Source organism: Cydia splendana, chromosome 17 (assembly GCF_910591565.1).
Source record: "Cydia splendana chromosome 17, ilCydSple1.2, whole genome shotgun sequence".
NCBI lineage: Eukaryota > Metazoa > Arthropoda > Insecta > Lepidoptera > Tortricidae > Cydia > Cydia splendana.
In genome coordinates, this window is record NC_085976.1 from 290,496 (window position 1) to 307,183 (window position 16,688).

The 16,688-nt window shown below is 37.6% G+C and overlaps 1 protein-coding gene across 4 annotated transcripts in view; it reads right to left on the reverse strand.

Moving 5' to 3' along the window:
- LOC134798609 (heterogeneous nuclear ribonucleoprotein 27C) overlaps window positions 1–16,688 on the reverse strand; it is a 53,268-nt gene that overhangs the window by 33,391 nt on the left and 3,189 nt on the right. For all 4 annotated transcript variants that reach the window (XM_063770971.1, XM_063770975.1, XM_063770973.1 and 1 more), the window contains exons 2-4: window positions 14,563–14,766; window positions 6,240–6,430; window positions 5,297–5,379 (exon numbers count right to left, since the gene is read on the reverse strand). In XM_063770971.1, the coding sequence (XP_063627041.1) occupies window positions 5,297–5,379; window positions 6,240–6,430; window positions 14,563–14,766 (478 nt within the window). The remainder of the gene's footprint in view (window positions 1–5,296; window positions 5,380–6,239; window positions 6,431–14,562; window positions 14,767–16,688) is intronic.

Consider the following 16,688-nt stretch of genomic DNA (forward strand, 5'->3'; position numbering starts at 1 on the left):
TAAGCAGTCTTATGTTGTGTTGTGTGATTCAGAGGCATTTTGTTTTTTATTATGTATGGGAAGGAGCTGAACCATGAAAGTAAAGTATTGAATCCTTGCAGATACACGCGTGTAAATGTCAAATAACTCTTTCTTATTCTGATAATCAATAGAAATCATGGCCATTTTCAGCCTAAAAATGGTTCCTTTTGTCAGAAAATATCACAAATAATGTTAAGAGCCCTTATTCCTTAGAGCGTTCACCGATTTTGCGAAATAACACTCGATAGATGGCGTTAGCGCTCGGTACGCGAGCGCCGGCAAAGCTAAGCGCGTTTCAACGCAGACAAGAATAATTTTGATACTTTTCAATTTAATTTGCAAGTAAATTTATTTTAACGTTATATTGGCACTCTGTATTTTATTTTATAAGCATGGTAGTAGTCAATAGAGTATATGTGATGAGATAATATATAACCAACGACGAGTAAAAAATAATGATTGTTTACCTCTGTATGTCATGGAATTATTGTGACAAGTTCATTCACGAAGTCAAGTAACTTATTCAAGTCAGTTCACCAAGGAAGTTGAATAATTAAATGTTTTAAAGATAAGGTTATATTAAATAATAATATATACAGGGTGGCCAAAAATAAGTGCATTCCCGTTGCCAGGGAGGTTTAGGGATTATACTGAACTAAGCAACCGCGAACCGCGATGGGACCAACCCCGAAATCGCGAAAAAAAAATTTGGCTGTTTCATACATTTTGTCTAGTCCATTTTCTATGGGAGGGTAATTTTTTTTCCAGCAACCATTTTCTTGCCAGCAGCGGAAAAGCACTTATTTTATGGCCACCCTGTATAATGACAATAAATTCGAGAGTACCTGCAAGTAACAACTACTGAACTCTCTGAAGTTCGATTTTATGTCTAAAACAGAAGTATCTCCGTTTTTAGGGTTCCGTACCCAAAGGGTAAAACGGGACCCTATTACTAAGACTCCGCTGTCCGTCCGTCCGTCCGTCCGTCAATCCCCAGGCTGTATCTCACGAATCGAGATAGCTAGACAGTTGAAATTTTCACAGATGATGTATTTCTGTTGCCGCTATAACAACAAATACTAAAACAGAATAAAATAAAGATTTAAGTGGGGCTCCCATACTGTTGTAAACGTGATTTTTGATAGAAGTTAAGCAACGTCGGGCTCGGGCGGGGTCAGTACTTGGATGGGTGACCGTTTTTATAGATAATGGTACGGATTCAGTCCGACTCGCACTTGGCCGGTTTTTATTTAGAACGAAGTTGATTTATAAGGTTTACTTGATCCTTGTGGGAAGCAAATGAAGCTTTATTTGTAAGTATGTATGTAAAATAAAATAATATTAATAATCTATCAACCGCATCTAGATCGATAGTGCTCGTCAAGGAAAATCTATTGAGCCCAAACACGATGGAGTTATGATGAGTAGATTAGGAGTTCTGGTGACCAACTCCTGACTCCATCATGAAAACCTGGACTTCATCTAGATTCTAGATCGATGGTGCTTGTCGGGGCAAATCTATTGATCCCAAACACGATGGAGTTATGATGAATAGATTAGGACTTCTGGGGACCAACTCCTGACCCCATCTCGTAATGGAGTCAGGAGTTGGTCACCAGAAGAGTCTCATGACTCTGGACCTCATCTAGATAGATGGTGCTCGTCAGGGCAAATCTAATGAGCCCAATCACGATAGAGTGATAATGAGTAGATTAGGATTTCTGGTGACCAACTCCTGACTCCATCATGAGAACCTGGACTTCATCTAGATCAATGGTGCTCGTCGGGGCAAATCTATTGAGCCCAAACACGATGGAGTTATGATGAGTAGATTAGAACATCTGGTGACCATCTCATGATGGAGTCAGGAGCTGGTCACCAGAAGGGTCTCATGACCCTGGACCTCATCTAGATAGATGGTGCTCGTCGAGGCAAATCGATTGAGCCCAAACACGATGGAGTGATAATGAGTAGATTAGGAGTTCTGGTGACCAACTCCTGACTCCATCATGAGAACCTGGACCTCATCTAGATCGATGGTGTTCGTCAAGGAAAATCTATTGAGCCCAAACAGGATGGAGTTATGATGAGTAGATTAGGAGTTCGGTGACCATTACTGACTCCATCATGAGAACCTGGACTTCATCTAGATCGATGGTGCTCGTCGGGGCAAATCTATTGAGCCCAAACACGATGGAGTTATTATGAGTAGATTAGAACATCTGGTGACCGTCTCATGATGGAGTCAGGAGTTGGTCACCAGAAGGGTCTCATGACCCTGGACCTCATCTAGATAGATGGTGCTCGTCGAGGCAAATCGATTGAGCCCAAACACGATGGACTTATGATGAGTAAATTAGGACTTCTGGTGACCATCTCATGATGGAGTCAGAAGTTGGTCACCAGAAGGGTCTCATGACCCTGGACCTTATCTAGATAGATGGTGCTCGTCAGGGCAAATCATTTGAACCCAAACACGATGGAGTGTTAATGAGTAGATTAGGAGTTCTGGTGACCAACTCCTGACTCCATCATGAGAACCTGGACCTCATCTAGATCGATGGTGTTCGTCAAGGAAAATCTATTGAGCCCAAACACGATGGAGTTATGATGAGTAGATTAGGAGTTCGGTGACCATTCCTGACTCCATCATGAGAACCTGGACATCATCCAGGTCGTCCGGGTATAATAAAAATGCAAACCCTAACCAGAATTCAAGTAACACTGAAAATCTATCACATAAGCGAGAGTCGGTTGTTAAAATTAAATATGGTGTAAAAAATGTACACCCTTGGATCAAGATTTTCTAATCATAGTATACAGCACTTCTCGGAACTCTCTCGATGGTTACGAAAGCAACGAACGCCTGACGGTCGAGCACAGGTCCGTCCCCTAAGCGCACTCGGCGGAGACTGAGCGCGCGGTGTCGGTGCAGCGTGATTTATACGTCTTTAAAAAAATATAGATTTACGGCTAGGTAGGTCCTATAGTTATGATTTTTTTTTTATGAGTAGACATAAAGTTACAATTTGATAAAATATTATTTTTGGGGCAAAATATAAGTCCAATTTGCGATAAAAAAATGTAATGTAACCCTGTTTTCACCAAAAAAATGAAGAAAACTCGGAAGGTTTTTTATCAATTTTTTAAAATGAATCTTCGATTTTCAAGCATGTCAGCCCCTCGTACAAGATATGGTGAGTTGAATTGTAATCATTCATGTACCAAATGATTCTTGTTTACTGCAAAATTGAGAACCGAAACGACCCTTCTCACTGCAAAATTTGAAAAAGACTCCTAAGAAAACTCATTTATTTTAGGTTCAAAAAGAGAAAATGAAAATTTGAACGTTTTCAGCCCCTAGTTTAAGAAATGATTATTTAAGTACGTTATCAGTTTTTGAATAAATACTAATAGTTACGTCGTAATCTTAAATGAAAAAGGAAGCATTTTGCAAAATACGCTCGTCTGTAGGAGTAAGGACTCTTAAGACACAAACTTAGCAAATGGTATTATGTATTTTGACATGAACACGAAGATTGTGCAAACACCATTAACTGAAGTAATTAAATTGTAATGCGAGAGAAAGCTAGCATATATTAGCGTCTAGCTAGACAACAATTTGGAGTCAGGTAACGAATCGCACGATTACTGCAGTCATACTAATATTTCCTTATCATTTATTTCTACAATTGAAAATAACTATGAATGTTTATTTCTAGCGTGTGCAAATAAACATTGGGTACCAATTATTTTACTTGCATATGAATTTAATGCGTTTTTTGTGTCAGAAAACGACAATCCAACATTTATCTAAATGAAATATGAATTGTTCTTAAAAAGGAGTTAGGTATACACAAAACAATATTAAAAACAATAAGTAATTCAATATTTATAAGTTTGTACTTGTTACTTGAGCGCATATAGATCAATGTATCTTTCTAATGTTTAGTGTTTTTATTTATTACATTTAACAACCACAATGAAAACAGATTAACTTTCATATATATCATCATACAAAATGACCGGTTTTCATCACTCTTAATTACTAAGATTTAGTGAGCCTAACTGTAACATGTGAAACTATCTTTAACAAGAGGTGCTATTTTGATTTGCCTATCATCATCATCATAACTTAAGAGCTTTGCTCTTGTCGGTGGAGTAATCGCCAATCATTTCTTTCTTGTGCCAGTCTTTTAATTTCCACATACGACGCATTATTTTTTATTTGACTGAGATAAGTGATTCTAGGTCTCCCTTCTTCTCTTGTCTTTTCAATCCTGCCTTCCAGGATGTTTAGGAAAAAGTTATCATGCCGTATAAGGTGTCCTAACATCATACCTCTCCTATTTCTTATTGCGTTTAACAAGCATCGCTTTAAACGCAATAAGAAAAAAAATATTGATTTGATTTGCCTATACACATTTTAAACTCCAACAAGCGCACACGCTTACAGTAATAACCGTTTGAAACTTCAGGCTTGGAAAATTAAACGCACAGCAACTCCTAAGCTAATAGCAAAAGTTTTAAGAGCGCCGAGATTATCGTGCGGCTAGTTTTTCTTTGCCAAGTATAACACTGATTTTTTATCTAAATTATTATTTTCAATGGTTTTATTGCAGACTATGCTCTTCTTATATTATTATATATGATATATTATATATATCTTATATACTATTTATTTATTTATACAGAGTGTTTGGTACATCGTTTGCCAAATTAAAACGGTACATAGGTTGAGTCATTTGCTATCTTCTCAGGCCTAGAATTTTTTTATTTTGAGGACGTTTTTTTCAGCTCTATGCCAGTTTTTCGTAAATTTCAAATGTTTACTTGTGCAGTAGTAAAAAAAATAATGGCCCTTTTTTTTTAGGCATGAGAAGATAGCAAATAACTCAACCTATCTGCCGTTTTAATTTGGCAAACGATGTACCAAACACCCTGTATAATAACATACCATCATTCGAAATTTAAATTACATACTTAGATATGGTTGGAAATTCCTAAAAACTGGTGCAAGCAATATTTCATCTAATAAAATATAACATTGTAAGTGTACTAAAAACATGTACCAACTAGGGAACAAATCATAATATTTTAAGTATTTTTTTTTCATTTGTTTGCTGGGTGGTCTAGTGATCAGGACTCAGGCCGTTAGCCGCGTAAGCTGAAGACGCCGCGCCTGTTCGATTCCGGCCTCCACCACTGGTGGACTTGTGGTTACATTTTCTGTAGTGTACGACATGTATTTCAGTTTATAAAAACATGGTATTACCTGTTTTCCGTTGAGGTTGATGAAGTGCTCCTGGGTGACCCTCTCAACGGACATCTCCTCCTCAAACGACAGGAATCCGAAGCCTGTAACAATTCAAAATATTAAACTATTTTTATCCCCCTTTGGGCCGGGGTAAAAATATCGGTTTTTATTTCTGTTTATATGTCGCAAACATTTTAGACTTTAAAGCTCATAGGAACATAAAGCATATGCAACTTGCGTGATGCTGTCCCACAAACATCTGAACGTACCGACGGCGAATGTTACCGAGGGCACTGCCTGGATGTGGATTTTTAATACCTTTATTCATTAAGATTTTTCACGAAGAACGACTTGTCATGGCGTTCCCTGTCCAGTTTGTCTAAGATTTGTAATACTGTTCTCAAATACGTCGAGAAGTTGGTAACAGGTTATTGCCAGCATTATTACCGGTAGCGACCGAAGAACACGCTCAGGTCGGTCTCCGTGACGTTGGAGGGCAGGCAAGGAACACCCTGTAATCTCACTGGTGGTGCACATACCTCTGGACTTCTTCTCCTGGTCGTACATGGTGACGACCTCCATGACCATGCCGTAGCGGCCGAAGAACACGCGCAGGTCGGTCTCCGTGACGTTGGAGAGCAGGCGAGAAACACCTTGACAACCGCACTGGTGCACATACCTCTGGACTTCTTCTTCTCCTGGTCGGACATGATGACGACTTCCATGACCTTGCCGTAGCGGCCGAAGAACACGCGCAGGTCGGTCTCCGTGAGGTTGGAGGGCAGGCAAGGAACACCCTGTAATCTCACTGGTGCACATACCTCTGGACTGCTTCTCCTGGTCGTAAATGGTGACGACCTCCATGACCTTGCCGTAGCGGCCGAAGAACACGCGCAGGTCGGTCTCCGTGACGTTGGAGAGCAGGCGAGAAACACCTTGACAACCGCACTGGTGCACATACCTCTGGACTTCTTCTTCTCCTGGTCGTACATGATGACGACCTCCATGACCTTGCCGTAGCGGCCGAAGAACACGCGCAGGTCGGTCTCCGTGATGTTGGAGGGCAGACCGCCGAGGAACACCTTCGGGTAGCCGCCGCCGCGCTTCGGCTTCTGCAGGGTACGAGGGTTGCACGGCTTCGGGTCGATGGTCCTAGTGGAAAAAAAACATTTACGTGTAAGTATTTGGTTGAAGGACATATTATTCACAGAACTGGAAACCAAAAACTAATAACTCAGACTTGCTACAATGTTCTTTTGAAAGTAGGTAAGAGCAGCCTCAGATTATGTAGTTACGCGAAATACGCAATATAATGCATTCGGCGGAGATAAATTAGATGAGAGCGAACTAAAGGCCGTCGAGCCTAAAAACATGTCTTTGGTCTGTTATGCAAGAGCTAGGCAATATAGCGTGGAAATGCCGCCGGGACAGTAACCTGCAGTTCCAACTCTAAGGAATTGGGCTGAATGACAGCAACAAGCGATCGACAGCCCGCCTGTTGTGTTGTGTTTGACGACCGGTCTGGTCTAGTGGATAGTGACCCTGCCTGCGAAGCCGATGGTCCTGGGTTCGAATCCCAGTAAGGGCATTTATTTGTGTGATGAACACTAATATTTGTTCCTGAGTCATGGCTGTTTTCTATGTATATAAGTATGTATTTATCTATATAAGTATGTATATCGTCGCCTAGCACCCATAGTACAAGCTTTGCTTAGTTTGGGGCTAGGTTGATCTGTGTAAGATGTCCCCTAATATTTATTATTATTATTTATTAGTGAGTGTGGTCTGGTCTGGTGAACATAATCATCGTCAAAGTGTAACACCGTTAGATCTCTTTGAAAATAGGTAACACCAATACGGGTAAGTGTGGCTGGAGTTGGGATAAGTTGGCTGTGAGTTCATACACTTGCTACTTGCTTTTATTGGCAAATGTATGAACTCACATTAAACACTAATCAAGTGGAAACCTAAACATGTCCTGGTATGAAGGCCATTTACACTTATCCCGCAGTCACACTTACCCACTTTGACGTTAACTTGAAGGTTTCACGTTTTTAGGTGAAGGGAATATATTCGGAAACGATAGCTCCGAAGGCCCCAAAACATATTTATTGTGTATTGATACAAACTCATTGATATTCCTATGACCTCCATCAAGCCAGCAACAATGCTTTCTTAATTGCATTGCATAATGAATAGTTTAAGGCTATGCAGCGACGTCACAGGCTATAACTTGATTAACATTTCAGGAGTAACATCAAAGATTGTGTTTTAGTCTCAGCGGCAAACTAAAGTGTTGTCACCTGTGTATATGTCTTGTCTGTGTCTTGTGTCTGTGAAATCATGCTACAAAATGGATGGTTAGAATTAGAACTGATTTAGATCTAGTTTTGTGTGGAAGATAACTTGATTGACTATCGTGCTCATAACTACGATCGTACTATTCTTATCTATAATTGAAGGAAAACGTATGATTTTGTTTTAAAATATTTGATTTATAGTTATCTCACTTATCTTCAGATAAAATATTTGATTCTAACATTAGGTCAGGAAAATAACCAAGCATCTGTGTAATTTCAATGACTAAAACGAAAAAATCACTTAGGAATGTTTCCGCATCAGAAATCCGTCCAAGCGTGGCCAAATAAAGTAGACACGACTCGAATTATCACCGGAAAGATAAGAAGCGATAACACTCCCACCGTTAGGAATCAATTGTCAGGCCTAAGCGTGAAACTATTACATTGTAGGTACTCCGCACACGCTCTTCTAACAGTAAAGTTGTATTGAAATCAGTAAAACACTTCGTCAGCTTAGCAGTTTGTAATCAGTGCATTGAGTGCAAAGTAATTTGATGCAAAATTTAGAGTATTTACGTATATACTTACAAACAATATTACAATTTCCCAAATCGATCCAACAAGACATCAAGGAACATAAAAGCTTCGAAGTCAGTTAAAGTTATAACATGAGTTAGGTATGTTTTGGCGCGCCTTTATCAGATTGCCAATGCATTCCACATTACACCTATACTTTGTTAACTGAAAAAAGCAACGCATAGACTTTCACCTTTCCCCGTGATCTTTGAAAATAAAAGTAGGTCGCGTTCACGTAGTCTTTAAAGACATATCAGAGCGGCTAAGGAGCTTACAAATATCTAAGTATCATACACGTATTTCAATTGTGAAGGCGTTAGTGAATTATTTCATAACTGTAACTAAATAACGAACTAACCTACGAGGGGCGTTCAAAATATTCTCGGTATTGATATCTTACAACCTCTTCTAAAATTTCTTTCGTTACTGGCCGCTAAGGTTTATTCGTTGACATTAAAAAAAAGTATAATTCGAACCGAGATGTTCTTTTGTTTTTCTGCAATTGCTGAACAAACACGGACATCATGTGCGAATTGACAATGTTAACAAAATTAGAACATCGATGCGTCATAAAATTCTTGACAAAACAGGGTAAAAATCAAAAAACCATAAAAGAGGAAATGGATTGTGTTTACCGCGAGTCTGCTCCTTCTTTATCTACCATTCAAAAGTGGTCAAGCGAGTTTAAACGTGGAAGGGAGAGTATTGAAGATGACCCTAGACCTGGCCGGCCTGTAGTAGCTACTTCACAAGAAAATATAGATAAAGTGGAAAAACTTATATTAGAAGATGGTCGAGTGAAAGTAAAATCTATAGCTCAAGTAACCAATCTCTCTATTGGTACCGTACATGATATTATCCATGACCATCTTAATATGTCAAAAGTAAGTGCAAGATGGGTTCCGCGAATGCTGACTCGGCTTCAAAAAGACATGCGTGTTGCTTGTTCCGATTTTATTGACCTGTGCGGTGAAAATCCTGATGAGGTGCTGCAAAGAATAGTTACTGGAGATGAAACCTGGGTTCATCATTATGACCCAGAGAGTAAACAAGAGTCCATGCAGTGGCACATTAAGGGTTCAGCTCATCCCAAGAAATTCAAGGTCATGCCTTCAGCTGGCAAGGTCATGGCCACGATATTTTGGGATTGTGAAGGAGTATTACTAATCGACTATAAAGAAAAAGGTGTCAGTATCACAGGACAGTACTACGCTAATATTCTACGTCAGTTAAAGGATGCAATCAAAGAAAAGAGGCGAGGAAAGTTAACCAAAGGTGTTCTGCTTCTGCATGATAACGCCCCCGTCCATACTGCTCATATTGCCAAGGCAGCTATTGTTGAATGTGGGTTTGAAACTGTTACTCACCCACCGTATAGCCCGGACTTAGCCCCCAGCGACTTCTTTTTGTTCCCCAATCTTAAAAAGGATCTGCGTGGAAATAAATTTTCTGACGATGAAGCATTGAAGGCGGCAGTGGAGGAGCATTTTTACACCAAAGATAAAAAATATTTTTATGAGGGATTAAAAAAAATAATTGATCGATCTCTTAAGTGTATGAACATAGGGGGGGAGTATATTGAAAAATAAAAATATCAAACTTTTCGTACTTGTTTGTTTTCATTCTCATACCGAGAATATTTTGAACACCCCTCGTACTTCTAAAAGTAGTGGCGATAAATTTTGCAAATGCAATTCAGAAAACAATACAATAATTTGATTATGATGACAATCTGATGTCGGAGCCAGGAGATAGTGGAAATTATTTGATAGCTACTTACTAGTTAGTTACTAGTAAACTCGAGTCAATAGTCCGTGCGTTGGGAATGTAATGTACAATTAGCAATAGATAGAATAGAATAGATAATAGAACTTTTTTTTAATGATATTTTTGGCTGACCATTTGACCACCTCGGCTTGATTAGTTGACGGGCGAGACCAAGCTGAGCGAGTTAAAGTTCAAGACAGACTTGAAGATATCTTATAAAAACGGTTTTTTTTCCGGAATTTGATAATTCGGGACACATATTCTAATATACACTGCACTGTCCCGGACTGGATTTCTCAAACTTCGAGACATGACCAAATTCCATTCCATGAGGAATGAGACATATTATCTTTACGAAATGGCCATATTCGACCCAAACTTACAGCATCGTTATTGATAACGGAACACTAAAAGTAGGTATTTAACGGTCATTGCGACATTAATGCCCGCGGACTGACAGGCGAAATTCATTGCGAGGAAGTGTAAAAAATGGCCAAGTAAAATCTGCAAAATGGTGAGTTGCGTACCTTGAACATCAACTAAAACCTTTTAAAGCCCCTCAATGACCCTGAGCATGAATGCCCCTACTTTTTTCAGAGAACCCCCTCCCTTTTTAAGTGTGACGACCCATTGGGATTGCCGTAGTCATGAATATGTAACCTACTTCAGAATCAGAGCATTCCCCGGTGAATTTACTGGTTTAATAATTGAGACTATCAACAATGGAATCATTTTGAGAGTAACAAGCTAATTAACTTTGCACGACGTACGACGTGAGTTGATACTTTTTTGGTAATTCCCGTCCCAGTGGGCATACAATTCATACAAGTGTGGAATTATCCCACGATGTAACTGTACAAGTGCATTATAAAACAATGCTTCAAATAACTATAAATCAAAAAACCTAGACATTTTCAGTCGTAGAACAAGTATCACAAATAAACAAGAAATATATCAATAAATTAATTCATATGAGAAAATTGTAAGATCAACAACTGTTAAGAAAGTAAGAGCGTGTTCAGATCGCTTTGAGCACATCGCCCGTTTACCTGCTTCTATTGCAGACTGTACAGTTTTGGTTAACAAACATCTTTACAAGCCAACGTTGCAAAAATATTTACACGCCTCTATGACAATATTATGGTCGTGTAAATATATTTTTGGAACGTTCGCTTGTTAAGATGATTGTGAACTCGACTGTACATGATGTTGCAGTCGTAATCAAGACATTTTGGTTCGTATAATTTAAGCTAAGCCTATAGTTTATTTTTACTCCGCCAGTTTTCGAATTAGGTCACATTTTACGTTGACACTGGAGTTATTTTAATCACTGAAGGTAAAAATAACATGCTTAGGTTCTTAATGTATTAAAATATTTTAGTGAGGAACGATTTTAGTACCATAAAAAGTAAAAGTATGTGTCTATTTAAAGAAAATTAAATTGAGCATATTTCGATATGTTTGTATGGTTGATAATTTTAACGCTCGCTACTGAGTCATTGTAAAAAAGAATTTTAACAATAAACAGGAAGTATTTTGCAGTCACAAAAACGTGCTTTATTCATTAATAATTTGAAGTCGCTCTAGTTCTGTTATGTTATAACAGCTGAGTCAATAAACATTTATAGGTTATCTCAACATCGCCATTTTGTTTAGTTTTTCAGTCGACCAATGGAATATTGCGAGTATGAGTCAGACACAGAATAAATTACCGCGGCATCAACTATTAAGGCTGACATACCTGTGACATATACCAAATATTGAAAGAAAGAAACAATTAAAGTGACTCAAAGAAGACAGTTATTTTAGCATTTTTATGGGCACACGAGCGAAGATCCTTTGACCATAAAAGTCTTATAGCTGGGTGAATTTCATCACAAAAAATTTCACCATACAATTTTTTTTTTTTAATGTTTAATTTAACACGCTTCTAGCTGGGTAAAGTAATGGGGGGCTGTATATTGAGGATATGTATGGTATTTATACAATCATCTGTGGCTTATATTTGAAGTTATCGTTTTCGGAAAATAAAAACGCAAGATGGTGATGACAACCATGGTATGGTAATGACTCTTTTATAGACGGTAATGATACTGCATGTACGGTAATGACGATTTGGGAACTAATTTACATATGTATTAAAAACGTATTAAAAAAACAAAAACTTTTTTTAATTGTAAGACTAGAACTTTAATAAACATTACAAATAACATGTTTTTGAACATAAGACTAGCTACATAAATTATTTTTAGAAAATTATAAAAAATACATTTTATTCATATAAATAAATATGTTATATATAGTATTTTTATTGTATAATTTTAAATAATTTATGTTCCGAAATAGGCAATTTATGTATTCATTTATTTTTTTGGGTTTTTTCAATGTTAAATCATATTAACAATATTGTAAGTTATTATCAGTTTAAACCCGCATCTTCTTTTACCTACTGCATAACTTGGTATTTATGTCATATTATAAAATTATTGGCTTACCAATGAGCTTAATTTTTATGATATATTACTTTTTTTTGATAGTTTGATTCATTGCACAAGTTTGTATTTATGTTGTTTTATTAATTAACTTTAAAAATAGCTATAATGATTTAAAGCCATATATATGTTGTTTAATGCTAAACATTAATATATAATCAGTGTTATATAAGTTGCAAGACCCCTACTTGTAATGCATGTCATAAGTTACAAAATGTTAGGTATTGGGTCCGGTGACTACCCAATGGTATAATTATTAATTGCTGTAATTATATACATCAATTAATATAATATCATCAAAAAACATAAAGCCATCACGATAGTGAGCCAGTACCGTAGCCTATGGTCGCTTAAAACTTAATATATGTTGCTTGTTTAAATACTTTGTTTTAACACGACTAACATGCAATTACAGACTCTAAGTTACACGATTTACATTATTAGATTATAAAAAAAAAAACATTTGTATGTTCTAAGTTCTAAATGACTTAAAATTTTGCCTACTTCAGTCAAAATGTTAATTAAAAACTAAGCATCCTCTAGTGTGAAAGAAATAGTTATATCTTCTTCTACATTTATTTTACATTAATAAGGTAGACATTTATATAGTGTTAGAAGACATAGAGAACGTTTTTCAAACATACAGCTTAATTTCATAATTAATTATAGCAAAATAACTAGAAAAGTTTCTGAGAACCGTCATCACCATACACATGAAATCATCACCGGTCGTCATTTTTTCCCGGTGATGATGGGTATGGTGTTGACGATTTGAGAGTTTCTTGTTTTTATTTCTAGAATACGAATAATAGTAGTTAATGTCTATGCTACACAATAAACTGTAGTTTGCCATTCATTTCAGTAATTGTGTCTAATATATCATTTGTAACTTTTTTAAACCAAAGCATAACGGTGATGATGCTCTGTTGTGACAGACTACGTTTTACAAATTTGTTCGTAATATTTCTCACGATTCAATGATGTGACTTTATAGTGAAATCATTTTTGGCATTCTATATTAAAGTGAAAAATAGGGCAAGGACCTTTAGCGGTATTTCGTTGTTCATACACGGAGATAAGCTCACATTGACATTACCATGACGGTGTTGACGAATATTCGTGACAACATTTTAAATATTTTTAAATGTACTTTCTCGGTGAAGGAATTATTGCATATTTTTTCATGTGTTAAACAACAACATGGAAAAGATATAAGTAAAAGAAAAATCGCAATCGTACGATAGGTATGCTATAATTTTCACTGCAAACAAAAAGGTTCAGATTTTTCCGGTCGACGGTGATGATTTTAGACACAAAACATTTTATATAAAAAAAACTATTAAGTTATTGGAGATGGTAATTGAAGGAATATTAAGATAATAGTTCTTAAAAACATATAAAAAAGTTGCAACTCGCACAACCTACTAGTTTTTTTTATAAAGACCGAAACATAAGTTTTCGCTGGATTTTGAAATCCACCCAGCTACGTTTTTTTTTGTTTTTGCTCGTTTGATGGTCCTAAAGGGATTCGTACCAAATGGATCGGACCAGAACTTATTTTAGAAAGACCGGCCAAGTGCGAGTGTCATCTATAGGTAAAGACATTTTTTTTTTTTTTTTTTAATTTTAGTTTCGGGGAATGGTCGGTAGACCAAATGGACGGACCGACAGACACATACGCACGAGATCCTATAAGGGTTCCGTTTTTTCCTTTTGAGGTACGGAATCCTAAAAATAAAGCATCTCATTACCGGCTAGATCAGCAAAAAAAAATGTTCCAGTTGTTATTTTATTTATATCAACTCTCAGAATTGTCATATAACATTTATTTATTATTTATCCAGCTGGTGCGGCCCGTTCTGCAGCACCACGTTAACCAGCGACGGCTCCGCGAAGGTGACGAAGCCGAAGCCCCTGGAGCGGCCCGACTCGCTGTTCTTCATTACACAGTCGCTATACCCCGATGTTGTAGAGTGTTAAGTTATCCGTACCTTCCATCCAGCTGGTGCGGCCCGTGCTGCAGCACCACGTTCACGAGCGACGGCTCCGCGAAGGTGACGAAGCCGAAGCCCCTGGAGCGGCCCGACTCGCTGTTCTTCATTACACAGTCGCTATACCCCGATGTTGTTGAGTGTTAAGTTATCCGTACCTTCCATCCAGCTGGTGAGGCCCGTTCTGCAGCACCACGTTGACCAGCGACGGCTCCGCGAAGGTGACGAAGCCGAAGCCCCTGGAGCGGCCCGACTCGCTGTTCTTCATCACCACGCAGTCGATCACGTCGCCGTAGCGCGAGAAGTAGCGCTGCAGGTTCTCCTGCGACGTCTCCCATGATAGCCCGCCCACGAACAGTTTTCTGAGGAGATAACAGCTACGTCAGCAACAGTTTATTGTAAAATAGTTTAAAAGTAAGTAGTAAGCTCCAAATGTGCTTACAAAAGTTAGAATGCCCTATAACCTAATACCATGTACCTACTTTATGTTTTATACCATCCTCTATAATCGCAATAAAATATATCAATAGTTCCCGTTTTACAGTTTTTACCAGTTTTTTGCCAAGTGTAAAACATTCCCGCACCCAGAACCCCGGGGTATATTCATGGCTTGCCTAACAAATTGGCAGTATGTTCTCAAGCTTTACGCATTTGATTGAGGTAGCATCTTGTGGATTGCCTCTCACAACTCACTCAACAACAACAACATCAACAAAAATTATAACAAACTCTTTTATTATTCACGCGCCAAGAACTATTAGCACGCCAGCCCCGTTTAAATTGCCCGAAATAATACAATGCTCGGCTATCAAAATAGGCAGCTGTCTTGCAAACGTCGGCATTTTTACCTTATTCTGTCATTTTGTTGATTAAATTTAGCTACCATAATGGGAATGAATATTTTACCTCGTCTTTTTACCTGCTAAGCATTTACTTATAGTACCTATTTGAAGCAGTAAATCGTTTATTTGAATTATTATATATGAACGCTTTAATAATAGGTATATAGGTATTTTATTTATTAGTTCTTAGCGTGTACAATCTGTTAATTCCAAATCGGTATATGTATTTGCGGTCACGCTTTATAATTTCTAAAGAAAGTAAGATTTTTAGTACAGTATAACAGGTAAAGAGTTATTGATTGGCGATAGAGGATTGAAGTCTAAGAAAACATCTATACCCCCGAATTTGATAGCTGAACTAGATGGCGCTATACTGCGCCATATGTTTGGTGGTAACGTTACCGCATAATGTATGGGGCCGTACGTAAATTCGAATGACGAATTTTACAACTTTGGTATGGGTATACATTTTATTGCAGAGTCCGAAGAAAGATAGTTAGGTTCAAAATGTTACCGTTAGACTGAGATCATGTTGGAGGTCATCATATTATTAGGGTTTCCCGCTGGGGATTACCAGAATTGGATAACTTTGAATTCCTACTAAGGTCCTGACACTGGCTAGAAATATTAAGGACTGAACCCATATTTTCCACTACAACCTTATTTTTTTCTACGATATCTAGAAAATAAATTGCCAACTTATTTGTCATGGTATTAAAATATTTATTCCATCGCCAGTCATATATTTTTGCGCGCTACGTCGTACAAAATTAGCAGCTGCCTACGTTATCAATATGCAGATCTGTAGTCGCCATCAGATATATCGGAGCGGCCAAAGTGTTCACAATATCTGAACACGCACTCTAACGCCTTGACAATAGAGGCGTGTTCCGATATTTGTGAGCACCTCGGCCGCTCCGATATATCTAATGGCGACTGTACAAAATAATTGACATGTCAAATATTGAAGATACGATGATAACATTTTAAGACTAGTACTTAATTGCGGTGGTAAATTAAACCGCTTCCTCTAGCCTTGACTTTTGTGAAGCAGGTTAAGGTTCTCACTGCCTTAACTGTAAAAACAAGTGCCCTATGGAAGCAAGCATTACAATAATTCGAGTTTTTATTTGTGTCAATGCATATGAAAATTTAAAGTGTTTTCAGTGTCATGGAGAATGTTATCTTTTAATTTTATTGTCTTGAGAAGTACGGTCGCAATTAAATATATTGGAGTGGCCAAGGTGCTCAAAAATATCTGCAGGCCCTATAACATCTTGATAATAGAGGCTTTGTTCAGATATTTATGAACAGTTGAACATCTTGGCCGTTCCAATAGTTCGTTTTTTTAGCATTAGAAAGAACTTGAAAGAAGGTAAGCGATCTTGACATGTCTTTTAATTGAAAAACGCTTTTTAAAAATCAGTAACTATTACTTATGA